Consider the following 23,350-nt stretch of genomic DNA (forward strand, 5'->3'; position numbering starts at 1 on the left):
CATACAGCGGTTAGTATTTTTGTTGTTTCACTTGTTGTATCAGTTCTTTTTTCCTTTAACTTTGATTTATATATCTAAAATGGCACAAGTGCATGCATGCTGTGACACACATGGAGTAGGGGGGTTGTAACTTAAGGAGCCATTTCTCTCCTCAGTCCATCAGGCTTAACAGCAAGTACCTTTTACTGATGAAACACCTTGCCAGCAGTGGGTTTTTAATAGTTAGAACACTACAAAAATGTTTTCAGGAAGGGAGTCCTGGGACTTAGATTGCTCAGCAGTTAAGAGCACTGGATGCTCTTCGGGATGACCTAGGTTTTAAATGACCTGACTTTGGGTCCCAGCATCCATGCGTCAGCTCCCTTTCTGGCGGTATTTGATGCCCTCTTCTGGCTTTCACAAGCATAAGGTGCGTATACATACATGCAGGCAAACTTTCACGAAAATAACAATAAGTAAAATCATAAAAGAATGGAGTCCTAACAGGGAGGCGAAAAAGTAAATCCTTTGTTTAGCACTCAGCCTGGAGAGGTGGCTCAGTGATTAAGAGCACTGTCTGCTCTTCCAGAGTTTCGAGGTTCAATTCTCTACAACCACATGGTGGCTCATAGCCATCTATAACGTGATCTGGTGCCCTCTTCTGTCAAGAAGATATTCAGGCAGACAGAGCATTAATATACATAAAATAAATAAATTTTTTTTCCTAAAAGGAAACACTCTGGCAGTAAGCACAGGAATTTTCTGACAGATCTTTGTTGCACAGCATGGATTTTTCCTCCAGATGTGTAGTTCAGGTGTCACTTCTGTGAAGTAGGTGTAGGGATTGATGTGAGGAAACAAGCCTAGGCCATCTCCATCGTAGCCATGCCAAGTGTGGAAGTAATTCCAGATAAAGTGATCTAAGAACAGGAGGAATGACCAGTAGAGGTAGAACTCTGCCCAGTCTGGTGTCTCTGCCTGTAATCCTAACAACAGAGGCAGAAGCAGGATGCTCACTGAACGTTGGAGGCTGCTATGGTTTACACAGTGAGTTGCAACAGGGCTGCCTGGTGAGACTTTCTAAACAAAACAAAATTAGATGGGTGGTAGTGGTAGTGCTAATCCCAGCACTCTGGAGGAAAAGACAGGCGGATCTCTGAGTTCCAAGACAGCCTGGTGTACAGAGCAACTTCCAGGATAGCCAGGACTCCACAGAGAAACCCTGTCTGGAAAGCCAAAAACAAACAGGATAGAGGGAGGGGTCAAGGCATGCAAGCATAAGCAGGTGTGGGCTTTTAACCTCAGTTGGTAAAAAGATTTGGAGAGCTTCCAAGTTTGGGTTTAAAGATGCTATGAATCCAGGTTACTCAGCTATTAATATCTAGTATGCTCATGCTCAGCATATATATTAATGCACTCCCCCCCATTTGTTTATACAATCTTTCTCTGTAGCCTGGCTGCCCTGGAACCCAATGTGCAGAACAGGCCGGCCTCAACTTTACATAGATATTTCTGTCTCTGTCTCCTAAGTGCTGGGATTAAAGGTGTTCACCACAATGCATGGTGCTTATATTAATAGTGTGCCTATAATCCCATCATTTGGCAAGTGGAAAAAGGAAAATTAGGAATTTCTGTGTTTGTAGGCTAGATCCAACCTTTTGTGACTTAATATTGCTTTGGTTTGGTTTGGTTTTTGGCTTTTCAAGACTGCGTTTCTCTGTGTAGCCTTAGCTGCCCTGGAACTTGCTTTGTAGACCAGGCTGACCTAGAACTCCAAAGGTCCTGAGTTCAATTCCCAGCAACCAGATGACGGCTCACAACCATCTATCATGAGATCTGGTGCCCTCTTCTGGCCTGCAGGCTTTACACTGTGTACATCATAAACAAACAAACAATTGAGAAAAGAAAGGCACTTGCCACCAAGCCTGATGACCTGATATCAGTCAATGCTTGGGACCCACGTGGTAGGAGAGAATCAACTTCTCAAGTTCCACATTGACTGTGGTATAAATGAGCCCTCACAAACAACGATAAATAGGTAAGTAGATAAATAATTGACATTAAGATGGTGACACGTGCCTTTAATCCCAGCAGAGGCAGGTGGTTCTCTGCGAGTTTGGAGGACAGCCAGGGCTACAATAAAAACAAACAAACCAGTTTGAGTGTTGTGCTAACTTCTCCAATAGCCACCTGCATTTATCTTTGCTCTCCTGCACAAAGGCCACTTGTCCAGTGGAGAGAAGTGACTGTAGAAGGTTCTTATGTCCTCTCTCGCACTCCCAATTGGGTATACTAGTTCTTCTGTTGACACCTAAGTTATTCTTCTGTTGTGCAGCTTGTCATGACTACACACACTCGCGTGTGAGCACACCTACACGTACACAAATATTCTAATTCTGGTGGAGTGGCTCAGCCCCCAAGAGTATGTACAGCTCTTGCAGGGGACCTGGTGCGGGACTTAACACACCCACTAACACCAGCTCTGGGGGCATCTGACACCTTGTTGTAACCTTTCACATCAGCACAAAAATCTGAACAGAAAAGTGAAAATAATTTCTGTGTTCCTAGCTACAGAATAGTCCAGCCAACTTATTCTTTATTCCCCATGATTTAATTTTTGAAAAAATTTTATGTGTGTTGGTGTTTTGCTGGCATATAATGTCTACATGGGGGTGTTGAGTCCCTGGAACTGGAATTACAGACAGTTGTGAACTGCCTTGAGGGTGCTGGGAATTGAACTTGGGTCTTCTGGAAGAGCAGCCAGTGTTTTTAATCACCGAGCCATCTCTCCAGTCCCCATGTCAAGCTACATTCTTTTTTTTTTTTCCAAGCCACATTCTATTCGAAAATATACAATGTAAACTTTGTTACGAAGGAGGTTTTGGCCCTGCCTTCCTTCCTCTATTTTACCTTACCTTTGATTTGAGTTCTTAAGCAGCAATATGCCTAGGGGGAGTATCTGCAGTCTTCCATGCCGTTTGCCTAGCATTTCACCATTTTCTAAACAATCTGAATAACTTCCAAATAGTGTCTATGTACTCCTTCATCCTGTTCTTCCGCCCCCCCCCCCCCACCTCTGCCTCCCTGAGTCCTGGATTGTAGGCCTGTGCTACCACTCCTGGCTTCCTGTATCGGGCTCCTGTATCTTGTTGTTGTTTGGTTGGTTGGTAGTGGTGGTGGTGGTGTGTGTGTGTTGAGAATAGGGTATCTGTATACCTGTTCCTATAACTTAAGTCAAAGCAGCTACTTTTTCATCAGGCCTCAAGTATTTTTTATTGTTTTGTAATTAAAAGTATACAGGCCAGAGATGTAGCTTGTCCACAATACATGAAGAATTCCATCCCTATCACTGCATAAAGCCAGGCGTGGTAGCACTTGCCTGTAATTCCAGCATTTGGGCAGTGGGCACAGGACAATCAGGTTTAAGGTCACCCTCAAATACATAGTAAGTTTGAGGCCAGCCTGGCCTAGAGACATCAACTGAGCTATAGGGGATAGTTAGAGCCCTCAATCAATAAAGGGTTCACCTCATAAACACAAGGACCTCTCTTTAATCTCTTGACACAAAACAGCATGGTGGCATGTGATGGTGGACAAGTAGGAGCAGGGTTTCTTGGGCTCCCTGGACAGCCAAGCTAGCTAGCTGGTTGGTGAGCTCTAGACCATGAGATACCCTGTCCCAAAGGAAGTAGATGGCATCTCTGGCACTCACATATATACATATACCTCAAGACAGGATGGGACATGGTGTGGCATACCTTTAATCCTGGTCATAGTCAGGCGGATCTCTGAGCTCAAGGCCTGCCAGGGCTACACAGTGACACTCTGGGGGTGGGGTGGGGCACACAACTGAGATGGATCATTAGATTGAGGACAGCCTTGACAACATAGAGTTTCAAGTCAGCTTATACTATAAGATCAGACCCTGTTAATAAAAAAAGTTAGCCAGTTTGATAGCATGCACATCTTTAGTCCTAGCGTAAAAAGGCTCTCTGAATTTGAGGACAGCCTAGACTACGTAAGAGACCCTGTCTGGGGGAGCAAGGGAGAAGAAAAAGTAAAAGAAAAGGGGGGAAAAAAGCTTAAAAATAAACTCTTGGCCCCAAAACTTAAAACCACAGCTCCGTTGTTGTGTATGTGGATGTTTGTCTCTGTGTGTCTGTGCATTGTAAGTATGCAGTGCCCAAAGTGGCCAAAAGAATGTGTCAGTTCCCCCTGGAACTGATGTTACAGAGAGTTGTAAACTGCTATGTGGGTGTTGGAAGCCTGAACCTGGCTTCTCTGCAAGGTCAGCAAGTATTCTTACCCGCTGACCTCTCTCTCCAGCCCAGTTTGGTTTGAGACGTGGTCCGCTGTGTAACTCTGGCTGGCCTTGAACTCTTACCTCCCAAGTGCTGGGAGTAAAGGCATGTACCACTGCATATCTTGTTTTGTCTTTTGAGAATCTTTTGGTAGCCTGGACTCTCTTCAAACTCATAATCGTCAGTGCTAGGATTCTGGTGTGTACCTTGTATGTTGTAATATTCATGTATTTTTTTACATTTATACACACATTTCACAGATAATAAAATCAGTCTGTATTTGAAGTCTCAGTCCTGTCTACTGGTAAACTAGCTCTTAACTCAGTGAAAAGGTACCTTGCAGTTGTTGTCCATTGACCCTCAGTGCTTTCTGCCTCCTAACAGGAGACTCCCATGCTCACCAAGATGGAGAAACAGAAGCGCAAGGAGGAAGAAGAGGAACGGCAGCTACTCCTCGCAGTGCAGAAGAAGGAACAAGAGCAGATGTTGAAAGAGGAGAGAAAGCGGGAATTGGAGGAAAAGGTGAAGGCAGTGGAAGGTATGTGGAGGTTCAAGGGTGAGAGCACAGGGCCAGAGCATCCTTCATCTTACTGTTTCTGTCTGTTTCTATTTAAATGTCTTGTAAACCGTCCTGTGTTCTGTCATGTTTACTCTTCTGAATTTAGTCTTGCTTCCTTTACATTCTGTCCAAAGCCACTTGGATTCTCATTCTCAATATGCCTTTCTTTTAATGGGATTTCAACTGTGTCCTACACTTTTTTTTGTGTGTGTGTGTGTGCGCTTTTTTTTTTTAATTGAAAAATAAAATAATTCATATTACATCTCATTTGCTATTCCATCCCATGCATCCTCCCATTCCTCCCTCCCTCCTGCTTTCACCCCATTTCCCTTCCCTATGACTGTGACTGAGGGGACCTCCTCCCCCTGAATATGATGCTAGGGTATCAAGTCTCTTCTTGGTAGTCTGCTATCCTTCCTCCGAGTGCCATTGGGCCTCCCCATCAAGGGGACATGGCCAAATATGGGGCACCAGAGATCCTGTGAAAGTCATACCCCACTCTCCACTTAACAGTGAAGAATGTTCTGTCCCTTGGCTAGATCTGGATAGGGGTTTGGTGATGACTGCACGTATTGTCCTTGGTTGGTGCCTTAGATCAAACAGAAACCCTGGGCCCAGATCCGACCATCATAGTGTTCTTCTTGTAGGTTTCTAGGACCCTCTGGATCCATCTATTTCCCTATCTCCTATATTTTTCTCACCTAGAGTCCCAATAGGATGCTCTCATCTCTATCCCACTTTCCTGGTAAAGTGAAGACTTTCATGAGACATGCCCCTTGGGCTAGTGTCCAGTTATAAGTGAGTATATACCATTTGAGTCTCTCTGCTTCTGGGTTAGCTCACTCATTATGATCATTTCTAGTTCAATCCATTTGTCCACAAATTTCGGAAATTCCTTGTTTTTAATAGCTGAGTAGTATTCCATAGTGTAAATGTACCCCAGTTTCTTTATCCATTCTTCTACTGAGGGACACTTAGGCTGTTTCCATTTTCTGGCTATTATAAATAAGGCTGCTATGAACATGGTTGATTTTTTTTTTTTTTTTTTTTTTTTTTTGCTTTTCAAGACAGGGTTTATCTTGTAGTCCTGGCTGTCGCTTTGTAGACTAGGCTGTCCTTGAATTCACAGAGATCCACCTGCCTCTGCCTCCCCAGTGCTGGGATTAAAAGTGTGCGCCACCACGACTGGCTGTGTCCCACACTTTATATAGAATTTTTAAAAAGAAAAAACATAAGTGGTGGTGATGCACGCCTTTAATCCCAGCTACCAAGGAGCTATTGTGAAACCCTCCAAAGAATTACTTTGAACAACTTCCTGCCTACCTCCCAAGTGCTAAAATTACAGATGGGCAACACCACTCCCAGATTATGTGCACCTGCATGCCTAGGACTTCCTGCATGCTAGGCAAACTGTCATCTACTGAACTGCATCTCTAGCCTGGATATTTCTTTTAGGTGGCATATCAGAATGTTGCCTTTAGTCACAGTGGTGCCAGGGAGTTTTCTTAGACTCCAACTGCAGTCTTGGTTTAGTAAGATTTTTCTTTTGTCTATATATTTATTTGTTTTTGTTTTGCTTATTAGAGACAGGATCTCTCATAACCATATAATTGGCATGAACATCACAGTGCAGACCAGACTGGCCTTGAGCTCACAGATATCCACCTGCCTCTGTCTTTTTGAGTACTTGTCTATAGTTTTACAATGCAAAGGGTAACACTTCAGTTGCTGTCTTGGATAGCAGTAGTATTTACCAGCTGTTTTAATGTACATCAGTGGGTTTTTTTGTTTTTGTTTTCTCTCTCTCTGGGTCTTTCTCCCTCCCATTCTCTCTCCCTCTCCTTATGGCTTTTTTCTTTTTGGTAAAAAGTAATAATACATTACAATATATCTCTCTTTTTGTGTGTATGTGTGTGTCTTTCTGACATGACCTTATAATGTGGCCCAGGTTGGCCTAGAATTTGCAGTAATCCTCCTGCCTCAGCCTCCCAAGCACTCTGATTATAGGTGTGACCACACCTAGCTGAGGTGGTTCTTTGAAGTGACTTTTTAATTTTATGTGCATTGGTGATTTTCCTACATGTACATCTGTGTGAGGGTGTCAGGTCCTCTGGAATTGGGGTTACAGACAGTTGTCAGCTGCCATGCTGGACCCAGGTCCTCTGGAGGACCAGTGAGTGAGTGCTCTTGACCACTGAACCATCTCTTTAGCCCCCAAAATGACTTTTTTTTTTTAATGCACCCATTCTGTAACAGTCACTGTTCTAGGTTTATGGTAATAAACAAAATAGGTTATTCCTTTTGTGGGATTTATAAACAACTATTGCACAAATATGAGTAGTGTTGACTGCTCAGAAGTGGGCTCATGTAGTCCCAGTGCCTGGAAGGACCAGACAGCAGAATCAAGAGTTTAGGTCTTGGCTGTGTAGTGAGGTTGAGGCGAACCTGAGATAAATGAAACCCTTCTTGAAAAAGAAAAGCAAAAAGTTTCATGATTAAAGTGACATTTCACTGGGATTATCACAAATTTTGTCTGATATGGCACTTGAATAAAACAAGCGAAGTTGCTGAGTGTGTAACCGGTGGTGACGGTGGCTCATAGAAGGCCACGGAGCAGCAAATGCACATGTTCATACGGACTGTGTGAATGTGTTGGTTATAGATCGAGCTAAGAGGAGAAAGCTCAGGGAAGAGCGGGCATGGCTGTTGGCTCAAGGCAAGGAGCTACCCCCAGAACTTTCCCATTTGGACCTGAATTCTCCTATGAGAGAAGGAAAGAAGACCAAGGACCTGTGAGTATTTATAACAGCAACAATAGCAGCTGACCATGCTAGTGAGCACTTCTCTCTGAGAGCACTCGCTGAGCCTGGAGCCGACATATGAGAGGATTGACTGCTGTGCTCCAGCCACCACATGTGCACCATGGTGCACTCATGAGTGCTTCAGTTTTTAAAGAAGCCAGGCAGTAGTGGTGCACACCTTTAATCCCCGCACTTGGGAGGCAGGGGAAAGCAGGTATCTGAGTTTGAGACCAGCCTGGTCTACAGAACTAGTTCTAGGACAGCCAGGGCAATACAGAGAAATGGTATCTTGAAAAACCCAAAAGGCCCAGCAGTTAACACTTCCTAGTCACTGGAATTTGAGTCAGAGCTCCCATGTGGCAGCTCACAAGTCTCTTTAGCTACAAGAGGATCTGACACAAATGCATACATGTGATTAAAAATAAAATTCTTAGTTTAAAAAAAAAAAAAACTTCTATCATTTAATCCTTGTAACAGACAGGCCTATTGGGGAGCCAGTGGCTTTGCCATTTTAATGTTAAGAAAGCATAACAAGGGTTATTGGTAAGCCTTAAATTCTTTTTGTATTGTGTTGTGTTGTGTTTTTCCAGACAGTTTCTCTGTGTAACTCTGGTAGTCACACCTGATCCAAGTCCACACATACCCACACACACCCTTTAAGTGACCCTATATCACCAGAATCTATTTATTGGGAATTGTTTCTTGGAAGTGGGTAGACCGTTTACATTTGTTTGTTTGTTTGTTTGTTCAGCAATGCTAAGTTTTGAACCCTAAGACTTAGACTTGAAGGATGTTAGGTAGTGCTGTAGCACTAAGCTCAGCTCAAACCTATGTCTAAAGGCTAGAACTTGCCATTCTGGTGCCTCAGCTTCCTCAAGTGCTGGGGTTACAAAAGTGCCCCCGTGTTCAGTGAGTACTTTACTTTTTAAATTTTAAAATAGTTACTTTTGCAGGGTATAGTGTTGCACACGATACCCAGCAAGTGTGCATAGTGGGCAGGCTGAAGATAGGCCAAAATAGAAGCCTGTCAACAGGAGGCAAGGTTCGAAAGGAAAACTAGCCACCATTTGGTAAACAAAGGCTGGTGGCTCTCTGATTCCAGACTAGCCTGCTCTAAATAGCTCAGGACAGCTAGAGCCTGTCTCAAAAAAAAGCAAAAGTAAAAAACAACACAGTTCCAGCCAGGTGTGGTAGTAACCCACCTCTGTAAGGCTGACACCGAGTGAATTTTGAATCAGCCTGGACTACATAATAACTTCCCCATGTTTATGTTAATAGTTACAAGCCATAATAAAGTTCTGAAACGTTTAGGCCAGTTCTTCATTACAGATGGAGTTCATTATAGGGAGTCTGATAGTCCTCCTTATGCTGAAGTCACCATCCACTCTCCTCCTGTTGGTTCCAATGAGTGGTATCAGAGTTGGCATTAAGTAAAGAACGCTGCTCATTCTGTGTTTGAATCAAAAGGAAAAATGGTCACTGTTAACTAATACATGTTTTCTGGTTCGCAGCTTTGAACTGGATGACGATTTCACTGCCATGTATAAAGGTTCGTTTCCATTCTCAGCTGTGGTATTTCTGATGAGCATCTTTCCATAGGGATGTGTCATTGTTTATGTTCTCCTTTGGCTTTCAGTTCTAGATGTGGTGAAGGCTCACAAGGACTCGTGGCCTTTCTTGGAACCTGTGGATGAGTCTTATGCTCCCAACTATTACCAGATTATTAAGGTAACTTTGAAATTGTACTTATGCATCTGTGTCCTGCTTGGGTTTGTATTGTCATTTTTCCGTCACAGTGACCAAGTGCCATGGTAGCAGGCAGCTTTGTGGTGGTAGGAGCTTGTTCACATCTTGGTGGCCAATCAGACCTCAGGGCTTGAACTGGTGCAGGGTACCACCCCACAGTGACTCCCTCCCTCCAACTAGGCCCAACCCCCTCAAGGTTCCACAGCCTCACAAAGCAGAGGTGCTACCTGGGAGACCAGGGGTCTGTGCACTCAGTTCACATTTGGACTGTAACAAGTGTCTGGTTTTTGTCTTGCCTTTCTGTCTTCCTTAAAATCAGGGCTACTGGTCAGATGTACAGGACACACACATATACAACTGTTTAGTTTTGAGACAGGACACACCATGTCTTCTTAACTGATCTGGAACTCATTATGTAGACTGGCCTCAAACTTACTCTTCTGCCTGCCTCTGCCCCTGAGTGGTGGGGTTAAAAGTGTGTGCCAATACTCTGAGCTATATATACAAGGCTCTTGAGAAGTTAAAATGCAAGGATTCCTCTTCTTCATAGAAACTGATAGCATGTAGCCAATTGGTTTTGGCTTGTGTTGAGACTAGGCTTTATTCTGTTACCAAAATTGGCCTGGAACTCACTGTGTAGCACAGGCTGTCCTCCTGAGTTCCAGCGCTGGGCTCAAAGCTACTAGGCCACTTACAGCATGTTCTAATTACAGTTATGTGTTCTATTTTAGATCCCCATGGATATTTCAAGCATGGAGAAGAAATTAAATGGGGGTTTATATTGTACAAAGGAGGAATTTGTAAATGACATGAAGACCATGTTCAGAAATTGTCGGAAATACAATGGGGACAGTAGTGGTAGGTGGTGAGCGCCTGTTTGCTGAATGTGTGTCTTCTGTGCTGTTACAGTGGAAATGAAATGCTCTTCAGACATGTGTGTCTTATCCTTTTCAACTTCTTAAACAGTGCCCTAGGAATTCTCATTCAGCCTTCTAGATAAAAAGAGGTCTGGTCTAAAGTTGTCTTTACTATAGACAAGATTGAATCTCCATTAAACTCACGCTGTCTTGTTTGCATAAGGGATGGAATCTAATGCTTACTGAATGCTCAGGAAGCACTCTACCACTGAGTGACATCCTTGGGTTCTCTTAAATCATTTTTAAAAATGGCATCATAATTTTCTGAAATTTGGAAATATTTACACATCAAGACAAAAATGCTGCAGCCTAAAAAAGCAAATTCAGTTATAATATTTAGTAGTTTCAGTAACTTAGCCTAAAAGAATTAAAATTTTACTAATTTGATATAATGTACTAGAATTACTGTTATGTCACAGCCCTACATCCTTAAGCAGTAGAACAGAAACCAGATCTTCATATTGTGCCTATAGCTTTGCAGTGTAGTATTCTCCAGAGATAAATTAAACTCAAGAGTTTAGTCCAGTATATTTCCTTATTATTTTCAATAATTTTCTTTTGTGTCTAGTAAAGCATGTACCTGGAGGTCATTCCTCTTGCCTTTCTTCTAGAATATACCAAGATGTCTGACAATTTAGAGCGATGTTTTCATCGGGCCATGACGAAACATTTTCCTGGTGAAGATGGAGACACAGATGAAGAATTTTGGATCAGAGAGGATGAAAAAAGGGAAAAAAGAAGGAATCGGGCTAGTCGAAGTAGCGGAAGCCATGTTTGGACTCGCTCTAAAGACTCAGAGGGACCCAGCAGGAAGCAGCCCCCAGTGGAGAATGGAGGAAAATCACTGCCCCCTGCTCGCCGAGCTGCCTCCTCAGGCCATGGTCAGAGTAGCAGCTCTGTACAGCTCCCTCCAGAGGTGGGCACATCAAATACCCAAGGCTTTTCCCACACCTTGCACTGTGGTAGGGTGCCTAACCAGGCACCCCCTTTAAACCAGATGGTAAGAAAAGGCTCACCTTCTGTTATGTCTCCAAGCCAGTGCACTTATAGGGATCTAAGGGCTAGTAACGTGTACAGTCTTTAGATAATCATAGATCGGTGGCTCTCAACCTTCCTGATGCTGTGGCCCATTAATATAGCTCCTCATGTTGTAGTGACCCCAGCCATAATTGTATTTTTTTGCTACATTATAACTGTAATTTTGCTTTTATGAATCATAATGTAAATGTCTGATATATGCACATGGTCTTAGGCAACCCCACCCCCACCCAATGGTATTACAACCTATAAGTTGAGAACCACTGCCAAAGATAGTTTATTTTGGTTTTGGTTTTGGAGACAACAATCTTATCTAGCAGAAGATGATCTCAGACTTCCTATGTAGTAGACACTGAGGCTGGCCTTGACCTCCTGGTCCCCTTGTCCCTGCCTCACAAATGAGATGGTTTTCCTCACATACACCATAGCCCTGTGGTTATCCTCTCTTCACTTAGATTCTCTTTTATCGTAGTCCGTTGAGTCATGTGTTCTCAAAGAGGGCAAAACTTAGGAGTAGAAAGGCCTGGTGCTAGGGTTCTTATCAGTATTTCTGGCTACTTTGCAAGGCTGAGTTTTTAGGATCACTTGAATCTAGATGGTTTGAAACCATCCTTGGGCCACAGAGTGAGAACTCCATCTCAAAAGGCAACACAGAAGAAGTAAAGAGCAGAAGCACAGTACATAAGCCACACGTCACGTCTCTGAAGCATTGACATTGCATTATGAGTACCTAGGGGTTGTAGCTCGGTTGGTAGAGTGCTTACCCAGCACGCATGACACCACATGTTTGACCCCCAGCATAGTGTAGTAGTGGGTATGCTGCCTATCTGTGATGTCAGCACTGAAGAGACCAATACAGGCCAGATGGTGGCACACACCCTTAATGCCAGCACTTGGGAGGCAGAGGCAGGCAGATCTCTGTGAGATTGGGGCCAGCCTGGTCTACCAAGTGAGGCCCGGACAACCAAGACTATTAACACAGAGAAGCCCTGTCTCAAAAAACAGAGAGAAAGAGAGAGACAGGCAAGAGGACCAGTTCAAGGTTATCCCCAACTACACAGCAAGTTTGAGGCCAGCTTGACTTCGTAAGACCCTACCTTTAAAATGTATAAACAAACAAAGAATTAATTATGGGATGTACTTAGATCCAAAATGTCTAAAATGGCTTTCTTTGTTGTGGGGAAGGTGATTTTTTTGTTTTGTTTTGTTTTCTGGTTGTTGTTGGGTTTTGTTTTTATTTTTTTAAAGATGAGAGGAAGTCTTTTTTTCTTTTTCTTTTTCTTTTCTTTGTTTTGTTTTTTTGTGTTTTTTTTTGTTTTTTTTTTTTTTTTTTTTTTTTTTTTTTTCCTTTTCTTCTTTTTCCTAGAAGAGAAGCTGCTTTGTGAGAGGTGGCATTGAGGTTTCCAGCCGTGGGGGCACATTAATAGCAATCCATAGGGGAATGCCTTGCTCTCTTTGACTCTTTCCTCATACTGCTCTCTGCTTACTCATTGCCTTCAGAGGCCCGCAGCACCAGGAACGTTTGGCTCTCTTCAAGGATCAGATCCCACCAACTTATATGGCTCCTCTCGAGTCCCAGAGGTGCCCCCAGGAGAGCCCTTGCAGCACCCACCCTTTGCTCTACAGGTGAGTAAGCAGTCTGCAAAAACAGCTGGGAAGGCTCTGCAGCAAGTTTGAGCGGTAGTCTCTCCCCGCATTACATCTAATTCAACCTCTTCTCGAGGTGAAGTGTCCTTCAAGGTCTGTCTTGCTCTGTGAATGTGACTAATTCTGCTCCTACCTTTTCTATTGCCAGGCTCCGGTTGGAATTAGTAACCACCGAGGACCCCGGCTCAGTGCTCCTGAAGAGAAGATGTGTGGGGGGCTAACACACCTTTCCAATATGGGATCACATCCCCCCTCCTTGCAGCTTGGACAGATGAATTGTCCTAGTCAAGATGGGAGCTTGTATCCACCTGCTCCATTCCAGGCAGGATTTATTCCTTCTAGGCATGGTGGGACTCCAGCCCGACCCCCAGACTTTCCTGAAAACTCGGAAATTCCTCCTGGTCACATTTATCCTTCATACAAGTATCTGAATCGAGCACACCCTGCAGTCTGGAATGGGAGCCATGGTACTGCAGACCCTGGACGGCTGGGGCCAGGACCCTCTCACCACCCTCAGACTCTTGGTCACATGATGGATGGTCGAGTGATGAGACCACCTATCCCACCTAACCAGTGGACTAAACAATCAGGCTTTCTACCTCATGGAGTTCCTTCCTCGGGGTATATGCAGCCGCCCTGTAAGTCTACTGGACATCGGTTGCAGTCACCTTCAGCTCCAGCACCAAGTCCTCTGTTCGGAGGACCCTCCCAGGCCCTCCGGGGGGTACAAGGAGGGGAATCCATGATGGACAGCCCTGAAATGATTGCCATGCAGCAGCTGTCCTCCCGAGTCTGTCCCCCAGGTGTGCCTTACCACCCCCGCCAGCCTACTCCTCCCCAGTTACCTGGTCCCTTTCCACAGGTAGCTCATTCAGCATCAGTATGTGTGTCAGCCCCCAAGCCTGCGTTGGACAACCCTGGGAGCACACAGGAGATCAGTGAAACACAAGAGCCTGAGAATGACCAAGGTAGCCTACAGTGTCTTTGTATTTTTTCTCCTGACTTTTGTGTGTCAGTTGATGAGTAATCTTTTCATATAAAATATGAAGACACAGGCTGGAGAGATGGCTCAGCGGTTAAGAACTCTGGCTGCTCTTCCAGAGATCCTGAGTTCAATTCCCAGCAACCACATGGTGGCTCACAACCCTTTATACTGGTATCTGATGCCCTCTTCTGGCCTGTAGGTGTACATGCAGGCAGAACACTCACATACATAAAATAAATATTTTTTTAAAAAAATGAATACACAAAGTGGTATCAAGCCTCCCCCATAAACTACTCAAGTTTGGGGTAGTTGAAACTCTTTTAAGTGTAGAGGTATCAATAGCATGATTAATGAGTATACAGGCAAAAGGCATCTGAGACACTCTTAGGATTTTTTTTTTTTTTTTTTTTTTTTTTGGTTTTTCGAGACAGGGTTTCTCTGTGTAGCCTTGGCTGTCCTGGACTCACTTTGTAGACCAGGCTGGCCTCGAACTCACAGCGATCCGCCTGCCTCTGCCTCCCGAGTACTGGGATTAAAGGCGTGCGCCACCACGCCCAGCCACTCTTAGGATTTTTAAATTCTTGTTTGTTTGTTTGTTTGAGACAGGATCTCTCTTGCTCTGACTGTCTTGGAACTTTGTAAAACAGACTCTGGCATCAAACAGAGACCCCCCTGCCTCTGCTTCTCAGTGCTGAAATTAAAGGTGTGCACCACCATGTCCAGCCTCATTTTGAAGCTTTTTTATAGAAACACATTTAATTAGAGTATGCCTTTGTGCAAGCTATTTCCAATATCTTTGAGTTTGTTTTGTTTGTCTTCTTTTCTTTTCTTTTTCTTCTTTGTTTTGTTTTGTTTGTCTTTAATTGGGGTATGAGGGATAGTTTAAAAACCACAGAGCTGAGCAGCCTAGCTTTAACATCTCAGCTGCTGCCCCAAGGAAGAGATTGGAGGAGAGAAGGAAACAGGCAAATAGCTACAAGTGGCAATACTTAGAGGACAGAGGCTTTGGAGAAAGAGTAAAGAAGCCCTAAATATTGAACACAGGAGTATTAAGAAAAGCTTATGCCGGGCGTGGTGGCGCACACCTTTAATCCCAGCACTCGGGTGCCAGAGGCAGGGGGATCGATGTGAGTTCAAGGCCATCCTGGTCTACAAATCGAGTCCAGGACAGCCTAGTTAGCACAGAGAAAACCCTGTCTCAAAAAAGAAAAGAAAAACTTGCTTAGCAAAGAGAAGAGCTGGCAGTGATTGCACATGCCTTTAATTCTGGCACGAGGGAGACAGGCAGGTGGATCTTCACAAAGTGAGTTCCACGATAGGTTGGGCTGTTACACAAAGAAACCCTGTCTTTCTGATTTTTTGAGACAAGGTTTCTCTGCGTAGCCTTCGCTGTTCTGGACTCACTTTATATACCAGGCTGGCCTGGAACTCAGAGATCCTCCTGCCTCTGCCTCCCAAGTGCTGGGATCACAGGCATGCACCACTGTGCCTGCCTGAGAAACTCTGTCTTGGAATGCAGTAGGGGTTAGATAAAGAAAAGAGACGTTAAACTTTTCTGAATCTGGCAGACTTACATCCCTGCATGGTTATTGTCCCTTAGCCTCTGCCCAGCATCTTGTGTGCAGTTGAGAAATCTAGGGCAGTGATTGCTATTAGCTAATGAGAAAATGGTAGCGCTGAGTTTGAGCCTGTAAAGGTAGACCAACATCATGTTCTTTGTGTATTTTATGTGTACGTAGTGAGCCTTTGTCACTATGTGTTCCGTGTATGTGCAGATGCCTGTAGAAGCCAAAGGAGGGTATCAGGTTACTTGGAGCAGAAATTACAGATGGTTGATTGAGAGCTGCCATCTGGGTGCTAGGAACTGAATCCAGGTCATCTGCAAAAGTAGTAATTGCTTTTAACCCTGAACTATCTTTCTAGCCTCAGCATTGTATTCTTAATTGTTTAATTGCTGATCTTGAAAATTATCACTATGAAATGTTTTCAGTGTCTTAATTATTTCCACCTGCCTTGAATACATATCAGTGAAAAAACAACGAATTCTTATAAAGGTTGAAAGTTTCTCAGTAATGCTGTTTAAAGGCCATAAAGATAGGCCGGATGGATGGATCTCTCTGATTTTGAGGCCAGCCTGGTCTACAACGGGAGTCCAAGACAGCCAGGGCTCTGTCTTGAGGAAGGAAAAAAAAAAGGCCATTAAAAAAAATGAATCCTGGGCTGGAGAGATGGCTCGGAGGTTAAGACCACACTGCCTGCTCTTCCAAAGGTCCTGAGTTCAATTCCCAGCAGCCACATGATGACTCACAACTGTCTATGAGATCTGGTCCCCTCTTCTGGCATGCGGCTTAAATTCAGACAAAACACTGTATCCTTAATAAATAATAAATAAATCTTAAAAACAAACAAACAAGAATTCTAAGCCGTGTGGTGCATGCCTTTAATCCCATCACTTAGAGAGGCAGACGCAGCTAGATCTCTGTGAGTTCAAGGCCAGCCTGGTCTACAATGTGAGTCTAGGACAGCCAAGCCTACACAGAGAACCCCTCTCTTAAAAAACAAAAATAAAAGTCCTTTCGGGCTGAAGAGTTGTTATGAGCACTGTCTGCTCTTCCAAAGGACCCAGGTTCAATTCCCAGACCCACAAGGCATCTCACAACTGTCTATAATTCCAGTTTCAAGGGATCTGACACCCTCACCAATGCACATAAAATTAAATTTTTATTTATTATTTTATTTGGTTTTGTTTTTGGGGGGAGTGGAGTTTTGAGAGTTTCGCTGTGTAGCCCTGGCTATCCTGGACTCGCTTTGTAGACCAGAATGACCCCGAACTCACAGAGATCCACTTGCCTCTGCCTCTCAAATGCTGGGATTAATGGCGTGCGCCACCGCGCCCGGACTAAACAATTTTCTTTAATGAATCCTTTCTTGCTTACTTGTATGTTCAGTATGTAATGTGTGTTATTTTGTTTAATATTTGGCTGGGGAGTAGAGTCAGTTGAGCTTTTATGGAAGGTGATAAAAATTCCACATGAAATTGTTACTAGGTCTATAAGATACTAGATCTTAACCTTAATTTGCCTGCCCCCCCCCCCCCCCCATGCGAAAAGGACCACGTTCTCGTACATATTTCAGATCCCTCTACCTGGAGGTCTGCAGTTGATCTCTTAGCATCTTTCTAGTGTGACTGACAACACGGGAGAGACGCAAACATGTCTTTTTTGGTAACTTAGATGTGCAGTATTCACCTACAAAAGGGAGTGTGCAGCCCCCAACATTGCGATACCCGTCAGAGTCTGACTGTGTCACAGCATCTAGCTGAGGTTTAAACTGCCAGATGGCATTTCAGCCTTGACCTTGTTCATCTGGCTGCTTTTCATTACGCTGCCCCCTGACACTGTCATTTCAACTACCAATTTACTGTTTTGTTCTCCTCAGCAGAGCCTTTGCCTGGCCTTGAAGAGAAAACAAGCATTTGTGCTTCAGAGGGGGTATACCTCAAGCAGCTACCTCACCCAGCACCTCCCCTGCAAGCCAACTGTACCAATCAAAGCTCACCACAAGAAAGAAAAACAGAGGACCCAGACCTAAAAAGTGATGCTTCAGACACTGCAGACACTTACAAAGCATCAAAGAACAAGAACACCTGGCCTTTGGACAACAGCTACAGCAGCCCAGCTGTGCAAGGCTGTTTGAGAGATCTCTCCATCGTGGCAGACAGGGGGACTCTGCCTGAAAATGGGGTTGTGGGTGAAGCATCACCTTGTAGATCAGAGGGGAAGGGCCTTGGTGGCAGTGGTTCAGAAAAGCCACTCTGCCCCAGGGGTAAAACATTACAGGAAACCATGCCATGTACAGGACAGAATGCAACTACACCTCCTTGCACAGATCCCAGTTTGATGGCAGGCACTGCGAACCAGTTTTCTCCAGTCTACATGCCTGGCCTAGAATACTCTAATTCTGCTACACATTACCATATGAGTTCAAGTCTGCAAGGCTTAGGCTCTGTGATGGGAGGCAAGTCCCCAGGATCACAGCCTCAGCCCTTCTCTCCCAGGGGTTTCCAGCCTAACAGTCCCCACCCTGGACTCTTTCCCCGGTACCGCCCCCAGCAGAGCATGAGGTATTCCTACCAGCCATCTTCTCAACCCTCCTACCATCCCTATCAACGGACTCCTTATTATTCATGTCCACAGGGCTTTTCTGATTGGCAGCGATCGCTCCCTTCCCAGAGAAGCCCAAGTGGCCCCCCAGGGAGTCAGCCTCCACGCCACGTCTTCTCGGACAGGAATGCCTTGCCTCATCTGCAAGGTTGTGAGACACTAAATGCTGCCTTAACTTCTTCAACTCAAATGGAGGCAGTGGCTACTAAAGTTGTTCCATCTGATGGACAGAATTCTGGCCCAGAGGGAGAAGAGAGAGACGAATCTGGGGATAGGTCAGAGAGTCCCAAAGAATTTCTGGATCTGGACAACCATAATGCAGCTACCAAGAGGCAGAGCTCACTGTCAACCAGTGACTATCTTTATGGAGCTCCACCACCACCTCTGAGTTCAGGAATGACTTTTGGCTCACCTGCTTTCCCACCGCATGGTGTGATGCTGCAGACAGGGTCTCCATACACTCCTCAGCGTCCTGCCAGTCATTTTCAACCCAGGGCATACCCATCCCCTGTAGCTGCCCATCCACCTCCCCATCCGGTGGCCACCCAGCCCAATGGCCTCTCCCCAGATGGCCCTCTCTACCGCCGCCAGGAAGAGGGCTTTGGTCACTTCCCGGCTGCAGTGATGGAGCAGGCTGGCACTGGAAGCGGAATAAGAGGCTCTTTTGAGGAAGTGCACAGACCATCAGGGTAAGGTTTCATTAGGTTTCCTTGAAAAATAACAGTGACTTTAGGCGAAGACCAAGAAACATGTGAATTACAGACTTGGTGGAGATTAGATCGGAGTTTTGGCTCTGTTTTCTTCCTTTGAAAATGAATCAACATTTGGACTGTTTTTTATTGTAGTGGTAGATAACTAACTCCAGAACTTATATTTTCCATGAATTAGTATTTAAATGGTTAGGGGTTTTGTTGTTGCTACTGCTGCTGTTGTTTTAAAAAGAAAAGATTGAGGGGAAGGGGTTGAAACCAGGCCTCACAGTGTAGCCCATGCTGGCCTCAAACTCTCAGGAACCATCCTGCCCTAGCCTCTTAACTACCAGAGCTGTAGGTATGACCCCCATGCCTGGCCTGTTAGAAACGTTAGTCTGCACACAGATAACTACAGTTTGAAATCTGTGGGCAGAGGCTGGTCAAAATTGCTGCCTAGTTGACCTGACACTGACCAAGGTAAAGAGGATCTGCCTTAGGAAGCCTGAATATGCATGGTTAGCGTTTTACTTCTAATCTCTAGTCTGATCCCTGGTGCTCAGTGAAAACACAATCTAGCAGTGCAACAAATAAAATGTCCTCATGAGAGTTCGTGGTGATGCCTTAGAAACCTGTAAGGAGCCAGTGAAGAAGGTGGCTCACACCTTTAGTCCCATCATTTGAGAGGCACAAGCAGGCGGATCTCTGAGTAGCCTCATCTATACAGCTAGTTCAGGACAACCAGGGCTGTTACACAGAGAAGCCCTGTCTTGAAAAATCAAAAAGGAAAAAAAAAAACCTCATTGGGGTGGTATATAGCTCAGTATAGAACACTAAGGCACATGAAGTGCTTGGTCCTATCCACAGTGCCACCCAAAAAGAGCAGGGTGAGGGCGACACATAGTAAAGTGATTTATCTGCTGGCCAATTTAACAACTAACAGGAACAATCCAAATTAGTAGTGTAAAAGATAGGGCTGAGCGTGGTGGCGCACACCTTTTTTAATCCCAGCACTCGAGAGGCAGAGGCAGGTGGATCGCTGTGAGTACGAGGTCAGCCTGGTCTCAAAGCGAGTCTTGAGTCCAGGACAGCCGAGGCTACACAAAGAAACCCTGCCTCACAAAAATAGAAGATAAGCCAGGCTGGGAACTCAAACCTATCATCTTAGCACTTAGAAGTCTTGAGACAAGATCTAGAGTTCAAGGTCAACCAGGTGTGGTAGTGCACAGCTTTAACCCAGTCAGGTAGAAAGATCTCTGAATTTGAGGTCACACAGGCCTAGGGGATAAGACCCTGTCTCAAAAAAAAAAAAAAGTTCAAGGTCCAACTGAATTACATATAACTCTCTTAAAAATATGGTCTAGGTCTAGAGTCAGGTGCAGTGGCACATGCCTTTAATCCCAGCACTTGGCAGAGGTAGGTGGATTGCTGTTAAGTTTGAGGCCAGCCTGGTCTACAAAGTGAGTCCAGGACACTCAGGGCTACACAGAGAAACCCTATCTCGAAAAATGAAAGGAAAAAAAAACTGACTAGTAAAGTTTTTTTCTAACATTAAAATGCCTAATCATGGGGCTGGAGAGATGGCTCAGTGGTTAAGAGCACTGCCTGCTTTTCCAAAGGACTGGGGTTCAATTCCCAGCACCCACATGACAGCTCACAACTGTCTGTAATTCTAAGATCTGACACCCTCACACCAACACACATAAATTAAAATTAAATAAAATGTTAAAAACAAAAACCTAATCAGTATACCATTCAATTTAAGTGCTGGTGTGTCCTCTGTTGTTGATTTTGTCTATGTGAGACAGGATTTTGCTCAGTAGCCCACTCTGGCACAGAACTCGGCCTTCTTGCCTCAGCCTCCCTAGTGCTGGAACCTACATGTGAGAGCCACACTCACTGTCACATTTTACATTTTACCTACTGTTTTTTGGTTTGGGTGTACTGGGGGAGGGGTAGTTTTGTTTGGTTTTGTGTTGAGGGGTTGTTTTATTTTGTGAAACAGGGACCCTCTGTTATATAGCTCTGACTGTCCTGGTACTGTTTAGTGTATACCAGGATGGCCTCCAAACTCAAAGATCTGCCTGCCTCTGCCTCTACCTCCCGAATGCTATGAGTAAAGGTGTGTGCCACCATAACAGGATGTTTTTGTTTTTGAAATAGGGTCTTACTGTGTAACTCTGGCTGGCCTAGAACTCCGTATGTAGACCAGGCTGGCCTCAAATCCAGAGATCCACCAGCCACTGCCTCCCAGGGTGCAGATGTAACTGTTGTGTTTTGTTGCTTTTCTTTGCCAATGGAGCTTCCATTGCAGCCCTCAGTTCCTCAGTAGGTAGCACCTGAGCATCAGGACACTGACCTGCAACAGTCTTGAAGTGCAAGTACCACACCCAGGGAAAAGCATGGTGGTTACTACCTTGCCCTTAAATGCCTTCCGTGTTACTGGAATGCTTTTTCTTCCTGCTCCAGAATCCAGTCAAGGCCTGGATTTATTTTCATTTAGCTGTGATGCTTGCTTAATCTCTATGTACAAATCTTCAGTTTCTTTGTCTTGTTTCCCAGAGTTCAGGCCAGTTCTCTAAGGAGGGTGTCCCCAATGCTGTGTTTGTTCATTGGCCTCTGTGTTTAGGCTTTAGTGTGTTTGGTGCTTCACCCCAGGAGGGATTTTATGTCATTTTGTCCCAGTATTGATGCTTCCAAATTTAACCCCTGGCTAATTACAGTACTGTTTTAACTATTAAAATATCTATTCTCTCAGTAGGTCATTATTAACTCTTAACTTTCCTTTTCTTCTTGCTGTAGAATGCACATTCATCCAATCCCATCACAGTCCTTATTCCCAAAGACCCCGGCATCTGCAGCATCGCCGGAACAGTTGCCACCACATAAGCCTCCAACACTTCCTCTGGATCAGGTAAGAATTACTAAAAACTGGAGCGTTTCCTAACTCTTGAAGTGTAAGAATAATGGCAAAATGGGCACCTTGGGCCCCAGGTTTCTAGATGTTGGGATAGTTGCAGACTTTACTAGTTCTATATTTTACCTGAAAACCTGAAGCCCAGAATGCTGCAGAATGTGACTTTTATTGTTATGTCTAGGTGTTTAAAGTTTTGGATTAGCCAGGCAGTGGTACGTGCCTTTAATCCCAGCACTGGAGAGCCAAAGTGAGTTACAGATGGTTGTGAGCTACCATGTGAGTGCTGGGAATTGAAATCCTGGTGCTCTGGAAGAGCAACCAGTGCTCTTATCTGCTAACCATCTATCCAGGCCCAAAGAGACCTTATCTTAGAAGAAAAATTTAGGGCATCAGTATTAGAATAAAGAATATTCAACCTGTACCTGACCTCATTTTTCTGAAAATAGTGGCTGAAGAGTTTTGTTTTGTTCCTGGGAGTTTATGACCCAGGGGAATCCACCCAGGGGACCCTGAATCCTAGCTGAGCGCTCTGAATAATTCTTGGGGGTGGGGGTGTTATTTTGGTTGGTAGTTGGTTTTTGTTTGTTTTTTAGGAGGATCTCATGTGGCCTAAGCCACCTTAAATTCACTATGTGACTTTAAACTTGTGGTCCTTTTGCCTCCATCTCCCAAGTGCTAGGTTTGTAAATGTGCACAACCACACTGGGTATTTTTCATTTCTTTCTTTCTAACTACTAAGCACTGTGGCCAGGATCCAAACTGTTGATTCAGAACTCAGACTAGCCTCTAGGAGGAAACTAGTAGTATAGACAAGGCTGAGTATGTTTTTTTGACATACTCAATTAAACCCTAACCTGAACTCATTGTTAGGCAATTGATGTAATTTAAATTTTTTTTGTTCCTTTCAGAGCTAGTCCAAGGAGGAAATAAGCCCCAAGGAAATGGACAGCTGCACGTGAAGACAGGCAGGCAGGCAGGCCTTGAGGAATTTGCAGGAATGCTGTTGTACATGGCTGTTCTGTCATCCTGTTCCACCTCTTCGCTGTGAATCAAGCCATCCTCAGCTGAACTGACAGGGCCTGTGGCTGGGATCACATACTTAAAAAGAGCAAGTGTACCTGGAGTTCTTGCCAGCTTCTCCAAACCCCAAGACTCTTGTTCAGGGGGGAATCGCTCTAAACTTGGGTGGAGGGTATGTGTGAGGCTGGAATGGTGCTTTTAACGGTTCATGAGCAGCTAATCTCAGGTATCTATTTGGGGAGGGACTACTTGTAGTATTAATGTTTTTGGAGCTGGGTCCAGTTTACAGAGGTTTCATGTTGCCTTTTTCCCTTTACATTGTGGCGAATGTACATAGAGTAGGACAGTCAGGCGGCACGTGGAGGGACTGGCACCCTGCCCAGCTGAGGCAGGCACACATGCTGGACTAGTTGTCTTTGCACAGTCGGGTCACACTGAACATTTGTGGAACTCGGGAAAGACCCAGAGGTTTCAGTTTGTGTATGTCACGGACTTGTTTTCCTAGTAGCCTCCTTTCCAGCCAGCCTCAGAGACTGCTGTCCTCCTCAGCGTTCACTTCTCACTTTGTTGGAAAGTGCTGTCATGTGG

The 23,350-nt window shown here is 44.6% G+C and overlaps 1 protein-coding gene across 4 annotated transcripts in view; it reads left to right on the forward strand.

Moving 5' to 3' along the window:
• Positions 1-23,088, forward strand: part of LOC127197376 (chromatin remodeling regulator CECR2) — a 105,688-nt gene extending 82,600 nt beyond the window's left edge. For 2 of the 4 annotated variants that reach the window (XM_051155268.1, XM_051155270.1), the window contains exons 9-19: positions 4,665-4,818; positions 7,502-7,631; positions 9,152-9,189; positions 9,277-9,368; positions 10,118-10,244; positions 10,915-11,303; positions 12,842-12,967; positions 13,137-13,956; positions 17,415-18,825; positions 21,628-21,739; positions 22,651-23,088. In XM_051155268.1, coding sequence (XP_051011225.1) covers positions 4,665-4,818; positions 7,502-7,631; positions 9,152-9,189; positions 9,277-9,368; positions 10,118-10,244; positions 10,915-11,303; positions 12,842-12,967; positions 13,137-13,956; positions 17,415-18,825; positions 21,628-21,739; positions 22,651-22,656 — 3,405 coding nt within the window. In that variant the 3' untranslated portion in view covers positions 22,657-23,088. Of the gene's footprint in view, positions 1-4,664; positions 4,819-7,501; positions 7,632-9,151; positions 9,190-9,276; positions 9,369-10,117; positions 10,245-10,914; positions 11,304-12,841; positions 12,968-13,136; positions 13,957-17,411; positions 18,826-21,627; positions 21,740-22,650 lie in introns of all 4 variants that reach the window. The other 2 variants (XM_051155267.1, XM_051155269.1) reach the window with 2 other exon arrangements.
• The last annotated feature ends 262 nt before the right edge of the window (positions 23,089-23,350 follow it).

The sequence above is a fragment of the Acomys russatus genome, chromosome 13 (assembly GCF_903995435.1).
Source record: "Acomys russatus chromosome 13, mAcoRus1.1, whole genome shotgun sequence".
Lineage (NCBI taxonomy): Eukaryota > Metazoa > Chordata > Mammalia > Rodentia > Muridae > Acomys > Acomys russatus.